Raw genomic sequence first — 9015 nt, 5'->3', positions numbered from 1 at the left:
GCCCAACAGCAATGACGGCCCATCAGCCCAAGGAAGAGTATGAGTTCGGCATTACCAAAGAGTTCGGCCTCAGCCTACAGCTCGGTAAAAGCCAACCTATCAAGCTCTGCTCTCAGATCGGCAACCAAAGCAGGAGTATGAGTTCGGCATTACCAAAGAGTTCGGCCTCAGCCTACAGCTCGGTAAAAGCCAACCAATCAAGCTCTGCTCTCAGGTCGGCATCAAGCTCTACTCTCAGATCGGCAACCAAAGCAGTTCGGTCTCGGTATTCGGCCGAACAAGGAGTTAGTGGACCCATACAGGATGTCCAACACACCCACTACCACGTGATGTCAGTTCTGGCCACGATCGTAGGCCATGACCTACGCTTCGCCCACGATCTTAGGCCATAACCTACACGACATCCACGACTTAGGGTGGTGATGCAAGCCATGATCTGAGTTCATTATATAAATAGAACTTAGATCTGATAGAAGAGGTTAGAATCTCTCTAGAGAAACAATCATATAGCAAGTCTGTGTTGTAAGCTGTATTTGGCAGATCAAGCAATACAATCTTGCCCTCCCTTTTTCCCGTGGACGTAGATTTACTTCAGTAAATCGAACCACGTTAAATTCTCTGTGTCTGTATTTTCATTCTCTACCAGCATTTGCTAACATCAATAATTCGCGGAATCATCAGGTATATTTCAATTAGTTTTCGTTTTTATATCAACTTTACCTCAATCATTGAAGTGTCTTGACTCTTGATCACAAAGTCAATAGATCTCATTTATGTATTGACTACGATTCTGAAAGCATTTATTATAATACTCCCTCCGTCCCAAGCTACTCGCACTTATTTCCTTTTTGGGCGTCCCAAGTTACTTGCACTCTTTCCATTTTTAGTAAAAATTTTCACCTACAGCCGTCATTTTTGACTTTCCTATACACTCATTCCTTAAACTCCGTGCCGAAAATGAAAGGAGCGAGTAGCCCGGGACGGAGGGAGTATTAACTAGTCGTATTTTGTGGGGTCCATTTTGAAAATTGCTCCTTCACCACACCTAGACTAATGACGTGGGACTGGTGGAGGTATATGAGATAATATTCTATCCGTTGTATAGCAAGTGGAGATATTTTGTTTCAATAAAGAAAAAAATGTATTCAGTTAAATACATGAAGAATAAAGTAAGGAAGGAAAAAAAATAGAGATAAGGAAAAAATGTTACAAAATGTTTTCTTTTAATCATCATATGTATGTATAAAATGATAATTTTTGTAATACTTAAAATTAGAGGTGAACACATAATTTATTTTGATATGGGTTATATATCAAGTTTTAGTTTGAAATTTCAACCAATATTTTTCATATGTTGTTTATTTATAACGGAGGTTTTTGTACAAAAAGACCAATAATTGGATGATATTATATAATAAAAAAATGAAATTATCATCTTGGTAGGGCCGCTTAAGCCTCTCGTTCGGCCGTGTGTGTCCGGCCTTGCTTTAAAAATGAAGCTATTTATTATTAAAATAAATGAACACCATTCTGTACTATATATTAAGAAATAAAATGTGCACCGACTAAAGTAAAGTAGGATAAAAAAATAAAACAAACAAACAAATAAATAAAGAATAAGAGGCATTATTAAGAGTATTTCTTTGTTTTTAACAAAATATGATTCAATTGTAAATAAACATCCCAAAAAAATACGACTCAATAATAATAATAGCCGTACAGATGACTTTTTTAATAAATATTGGAATTACTTTCAATTTCTTATTATAAAGTAAAAAGAATCAGACAGTATGGATAAATAAAGTAATGTTATTTTATTCTATAGTACATTTAAATTGTATTACTACGGAGTATTGTTTTAATCTACGTTATTTATTTTCTTAATAGAAAATTAAAATAAATAATACTCCATTCGTCCCATAAAAATATGGATATTTAAGATGGCACGAGAATTAATATATAATTAATAAAGTAACGTAGAGATAAAATGAAAAAAGTAATTATATTATTATTGATGGAGAATGGACTCTCCTTATTAAAAATGAAATAAAGAAGTTACCAAAAATAGAAGGAGATATTTTTATGAGATATTCCAAAATGGAAAATATCATTTATTTTTATGGGACGGAGGGAGTACGAATAAGTTGTGGTTGAAAATGAAGTTGTCTTATTCATGTTATGATTGAAATTAAAGTGGCATGAGAAAAATGGATTGTGACTGAAATTGCGATTGATTTTCATTTTTCAGGGCATTGCTATGAATTTGATGTCCAGTAATTGGGAGTAGTATTGCTAGGAATCATCCAGCTTGCTTCGACGAATGTATTTTTAAATTGCTCTATTAAATAATTGCTTTTGAGACAAGAAAAGGAAACTACAATGAGGTTTCAGTTCAAAATGTTCAATAAATTGGGGGTTTTGTATGTCACTATGTAGTGAGACTTAATATTCTCTCTCTCTCTCTCTCTCGTTTCTCTTCTTTTTCTTCTTGTTGACAAGGTAAACGTTCATACCTATTTATGAAAATCGAAATAATATAGTAATTTGTAAATTATTTGTTTAATTTACTCTCTCTCTCTCTATCTATCTCTTGGTGGATAGAACGTGCATATACCATGGTGAAAAATCAGCAGCAAACACCTACAAAAGATGTGTATTCTTCATCTCATCGTAAGTTCTTCTCTCACTTGATAATTTTCAAGCTAGATTATCTCAATAATTCAATTGTAGAATGTTTGGGTTTATTTTGTGTGGAAATGGATAAAGCCAATTAACTTTAATAGGGTCGTCTGTCAGTTTTAATAAATAGTTATGACTCATGCCCCACTGTAAAGTTTAATATTTTTTTAAATTTTGTATATGTTGTTAGTTAGGTAGTTTGAATTTTGAAATAATTTACTAGTGTTTATTAATGCAATTAGGATATAGCATAACTTTTTTAGGACATCTAATAGACGAGCACTAAAAAGAATACTACTATTATAAAGCACTTCACTTACACGATTTATGTTATTTTTTTAAATTTTGTATATGTTGTTAGTTAGGTAGTTTGAATTTTGAAATAATTTACTAGTGTTTATTAATGCAATTAGGATATAGCATAACTTTTTTAGGACATCTAATAGACGAGCACTAAAAAGAATACTACTATTATAAAGCACTTCACTTACACGATTTATGTTTACTTAGAGATGAAGACATTGTAGATTCTAAGAGCATCTCCAGTGGGCGGACATCCCACTCGGACATCCACTAGGACATCCCAAAAACACCTCCTGCCACGTCACTAGGACATCCCACCCCACTGCCACATCACTAGGACATCCCCTGCATATCCGCCCTTCCCATCGCCCTTCCCACTAGGACATCCCGCAATTAAAAAAATCACAATAATTTAATTTGTAGAAATGAAATTTGTAGTAAAAGAAGAGAGAAACTTGTTAACACAAGTGGTGCAAATGAAATGAAGTTCAACGAGCCGTATATATAGAATTTAAAAAAAAAAAAAAAAATCAAATATCGGACGTCCGACCGGGACGTCCGACCTTCGCCACCGTGGCGCCCGTCCACCCGCCCGTCCCCGGGACGTCCGAGGACACCCGACGTCCTCACGGGACGTCCGTATCCGACCTCCGACCTCCCAACGGCGGACGTCCCGTCGCCCTTCCCGGTGTCCGACCGGACGTCCTACCGGAGGGGCGCCATAGGAGATGCTCTAAAATATGGCAACAATGTCTGCATTGGTTCAATGGTTTCGCATCTAAAGTCAAAAGATACTCATAAACATTATAGTTTTGTCCAAATCATAGTGTGAACTTTAGACTAAAGAATGCGGCGTAGCGGCGCCTAATATTCCGTCATTTTAAGTGCCAATGTATTATTGGACCTTTGTAATAAATTAAAGACTACCTATATAATCTTTCTATTTCTTTGAGTCATTTTTCCATTTCGGGAAGTTTCTTCATAGTTCATTTTTATATAGGATAACTTTTTGCTCTCTTACTTTACTCTCTTTACTTTATACTTTATTCTCTCTACCTTTTCCTCTCTCTTACTTTCTTTATCTGTTTATTTAACACTCAACATTCCTTTTTAAAATTCCGTGCCGAAAAATTTCACTTCAACTATGAAGAAATGGAGGGAGTATTAAATTAATTCGAAGTTTAGAAGCTCGAGGTAACAAAAATACTGTAGTATAAACTTTACGGTTATTAACTAAATTTCAATAATTCATGATGTTCAAGTAGGCTTTCAAAAGCTACAACTATATTTGTGTGTTTAGGATTAGGAATAACTAAACTTTGTTCCGTCTCATCTATACCTTCTTCAAATAAAGCAGCTTAAGGGCGGAGCGACTCATTTCTTTTTATATCCGTCAATATTTTTAAATTGAGCAATTTAACAAATCATTGTAAAAATAGGTGAAAGAAGACAACGGACCGATATGGTGCTACACGGAGCTGCATTAAAGGGTGACTGGAAAGCCGTTGAAGAGCTTTTTACTAGAAACAAAGACTTGGCCAAAACCGCCATAACCGAAGGAGGTGAAATCGCACTGCACATAGCCGCAGTCGAAGGCCATATAATATTCGTCTCAAAATTATTGGAAATTATCGAAATAGATGACGTTGCAGCTCAGAACGCGAAAGGGTGCACTGCACTATGCTTTGCAGCTGCAGCTGGCCACACTAAAATTGCTCAAATTATGTTACAAAAACACCCTAAGTTGGCCAATATTAAGGGTGAAAATGGTGTTTGGCCACTCTATATGGCTGCATTACAAGGATTTGGAGAAATGGCTGACGTTCTCTACCGTAACTCAAATATCGGATCGTGGACCCCACTTGAAAAAATTAATTTGTTGACCTCAACAATCGACTCTGAGTTGTTTGGTATGTGTACATTTTTTTTTCAAACCACCCAGAGTATAATAATTGGTTGTTAATATAATGTATGTATTTGGATTTTTTTTCAGATCTGGCTAGAAAGATTTTGGGTGAAGATTATACGTTGGCGGTAGCAGAAGATAGCAATGGAGAGACACCGTTGCAAGTGCTTGCAAGGAATCCATTGGCATTTTCTCGTAACAACGGCCAAGGATTCTGGGCCAAGATTGGTTAGTATAATTTTGAATCTCATAAATATCACTTCATCTGTCCCATAGTAGATGTCACATTTGGGAGATGGCACGAAATATAGAAGATGTTATTTTGTGTGTTAAATGGTGAGAGAAAATATAATTTTATAATTGATGTGAGAGGGAATTTTTTCTAAAAGAAAATGTGACATCTTTTGTGAGACAAACAAAAAAGGAAAGTGTAACATCTATTATGAGATGGAGAGAATACTATTCTAATCTCGTCCCACAAAATTAGTCTTCCATGCCCCAAAATATAAACTTCACTTGAATTTGTCTAAAGCCTTTTCTTTTAGAGTACTAAAGTACATGCCCTAAAATATAAACTTCACTAGAACTTATCTAAATCCTTTTCTTTTATTAAAGTAACCTATATATTAAGACCGTTGCCCTTTAATCTACTACAAGAAAACCCAATGACACCCAACAACTATATATTTTGTCGGTCAAACGTTGTAAACCACTCCCTTCATACACTACTTAAATAACCATTTTAATTTGACACTAGTTTTAAGAGTTTATTTGACTTTGAAGAAGGTGAATAAAAAAAAATTGTGGAATGTGTGTCCAATTTTTAGTACTATTAGTTTTATACTCTCTTCATCCCACAAGAATATGCACTTTAGTTGTGTATGAGTTTTAATGTACAATTGATAAAGTAAGAGATAAGTAGAAAGAAAAAGTAATTAAAGTATTATTAGTAGAGAATGAGTCACACCTTATAAGAGAAAGAAACGTTTTCAAATTTGGAAAGTGTATATTTTTATGGGACGAAGGAAATAATGTATAGTGAAAGTTAAAATTGGTGAACTATGAGGTCTGCATTATAAAGTGAAAACAAATGACTGAATCTATAAACGTGGATATTCCAAAATAGCAAAATAGATCTTTAAATCATGGACATGGACCATGTCCATGATTTAAAGATCTATTTTGCTATTTTGGAATATCCACGTTTATAGATTCAGTCATTTGTTTTCACATGGACATTTGTAGACAAAGTACATAATTTTGAAAATATTAGTATATGGAAAAATGCATACGAGTAAAAAAAACAGAAATGATGAGACGAAGATAATATATTCTGATGTAGCCTCAGTAGACCCAAATACAAGTTGTATCTAGCTAGACTATGCCCTAAGCGTATTAAGTTTCGGGTCAGCCTTTCTCCATTGGGCCAATCCATTTTTCTTGTTGGGTATGGGCCAACTCGACTTTTAGCCGAGCAAAACCGACCCATTGAACCACATGAATATGATGTACTCTCTCCGTCCTACAATAATTGTCACTCTTATTGTGGGCACGTTTCTAAGAAATATAAAGAAAAGTTGGTTGTAAAAGTTAGTGGAATGTGGGATCCACTTTTTTATATTGATTTTATAATAAAATGTGAGTAAAGTGAGTTAGTGGAATGTGTGGCCTACTTACCATTTATGGTAAAAATGAAGTGTGACAATATTGTGGGACGGACCGAAATAGAAAAGAGTGACAATTATTATGGGGCGGAGGGGTAGTTCATATCAACTTTATGTTTTGGTAAATCAACACATCATTTATTTGGTGTTACAAATCTAAGTTCTCACAAGAATTCAAATCCACAATATGTATAGTACTATCCTACACGAAGAAGTCAAAGAATGCAAAGTGTGATGCCTATACGTTAATGGATCGCTTGTGGGATGCTGCTGAATCATGTAAAGAAGACATTGAATCATGTGAAGAAAACAGAAAAGCAACTATAGATTCTTCCAAGTTATTTTTTATAGCGGCAGAATCGGGAAATGATGACTTCTTGGTCGAATTATTTAAAAACGACCATAACTTACTATACAAAGTAAACGAGTCGACACATAGCATATTCCACGTTGCGGTTTTGCGTCGCTATGCCAAAGTGTTCAAATTGATGTTTGAATTGGGTGGTACCAAAGATTTGATTGCATCATACATAGATAACGATGGTAACAATATTTTGCATTTGGCGGGAAGATTGGCTCCTCAAAATCAACTTGATAGCATCCCCGGTGCCGCTATGCAAATGCAACGAGAAGTATTGTGGTTCAAGGTATGTGATTTTCCATTATATTTTTATACTCCTCCTGTCCATCGTAAGAACTTTTTTTGGATCTCCCAACTGAAGTGAGCCATTTATTTTTTCGGAAAATATAATACAATTACTCTTTCTAACTTTATTCTCTTCTTCATTTTTCTCCTTTTACTTCTCAACTTTATTCGCTCTTTATTTAATTCTGTAAACATCATTTTCTTAAATCTCATGTCAAAAGAAATGCCTCGCTTATGACGAGACAAAGGAAGTATTTATTGGGCACGGCAGTGTAAAATTTCTGCCTTCACCGTTGTTTGTAGGTGGTTGAGAAGCTTGTTCGGCCGCCGTTCAGAAACAAGAAAAACTCCGAAGGGAAAACGCCTCATGAATTATTCGTTTCTGAGCACAAAGAGCTAAAGAAAGAAGCAGAGGAATTCATGAAGCAAACCGCAAAATCGTGCATGCTCGTGACGATGCTCATCGCCACGGTCGTGTTCACGACGGCATTCACCGCCCCCGGAAACAATAGGATACTCACGGTCTTTCTAGCTTCAGAAGTGGTGGTGATGTTCTCGTTGCTCACCTCGATGCTCATGTTCTTGTCATTACTCACGTCTCGTTACTCCGACGAGGACTTCCTCAAAAAGGTGCCGTTTAGTCTGGCGGTTGGCTTGTCATCGCTCTTCGTCTCGATTTTGGCGATGGATGTGGCATTCGTCACGTGGCTGCGGTTTTTCGAGCGTGGGTGGCCGGCCATGACACTGCTCTTGATCTTCTTTGTGAGCGCGCCAATGATGTTTATGGTGTTAGAATTTCCTCTGTTGGTGTCTATACTACGTTGTACCTACCAATGCTCGGGTTTGTTCCAGTCATACAACCTGTTACATTTCTAGTATACATAGTGCAGTGGCGATGCGATGGTCGTCACTGGTCGAATTGTCGCAATGTGGGATTGATGTCATATCCAATAACCGAATTTAATGGAGTTTGGACCGGTAGTGCGGTCGATGGACCGTTGACCGGCCCAAATAAAAATCTATGTGTGTGTGTATGTGTGTGTGCAAACAAGAATATGTTGGAGTACTATTTAGACTACCGAATTTGATGGTTTGTTTTAAATATTTCCTTTATCCACTGTGACTGATTGACTTTCATTTTTAGTAAAAAGCAACGCATTTAATTTGTCTTATCCCATTTATATCTAATATAAAGTATACTGTTTCATACAATACAAATTTATAATGACTTCTACTTAATTAAATCAGCCTCAACTAAAAAACCAAACAACCATAAACTTATTTGCAATGTCAGGAAATTTATACTCCTCCCGTTTCATGTTAGTCATTTTTCGATTTCGGAAAGTTCTAAAATAATTGGATCATTTATATTTTTGGCAAAAAATAACTATCTCTTTTACTTTATTCTATCTTCATCTCGCTTATTTTATTCACTCTTACTTTATTCATCATCCATTTAACATACTATTCTTAAACTCTGTGCTTAAAAAAAGAGAAATTGGTCCCTAAAACCATAAACTTTGCTTAAAATTTGATATTTCCCACGAACTTTAAAATTAGTATATAATATCACAAACTTTGCACTTTGTTTGGTATTTCCTATGGCATGTCTATTACTATAGTTGACTAACTTATTAAGCTTTTTTATCGTACTTGACACATTTAAATCAACGTGATTTTCAACATGATTTTTTATCCTACATGTTATGAACTTTAAAAGTGGTTTAAAATATCACAAAACGTATCACGGGTGCCTATGCAAAATAAGATTTTGAAGAAAATATCTTATTTGAGTGAGTTTGGGAAATAACAAACAA

At 35.3% G+C, this 9015-nt stretch overlaps 1 protein-coding gene across 2 annotated transcripts; it reads left to right on the top strand.

The window, feature by feature from the left end:
- Positions 1–2300: 2300 nt before the first annotated feature.
- LOC121777411 lies at positions 2301–8370 on the top strand. Of its 2 annotated transcripts, XM_042174664.1 has the most exons (6): positions 2301–2499; positions 2602–2670; positions 4422–4892; positions 4976–5116; positions 6748–7199; positions 7502–8370. In XM_042174664.1, exons 2-6 carry the CDS (start codon positions 2616–2618, stop codon positions 8072–8074), a joined length of 1692 nt encoding a protein of 563 aa, XP_042030598.1. In that variant the 5' UTR covers positions 2301–2499; positions 2602–2615; the 3' UTR covers positions 8075–8370. The 2 variants fall into 2 exon arrangements, with proteins under 2 accessions (XP_042030598.1, XP_042030599.1); XM_042174665.1 differs by lacking the exon at positions 2301–2499 and having other exon boundaries at positions 2515–2670.
- The last annotated feature ends 645 nt before the right edge of the window (positions 8371–9015 follow it).

Source organism: Salvia splendens, chromosome 18, assembly GCF_004379255.2.
Source record: "Salvia splendens isolate huo1 chromosome 18, SspV2, whole genome shotgun sequence".
Classification (NCBI taxonomy): Eukaryota; Viridiplantae; Streptophyta; class Magnoliopsida; order Lamiales; family Lamiaceae; genus Salvia; species Salvia splendens.
This window is presented reverse-complemented; position numbering and strand designations above follow the sequence as displayed.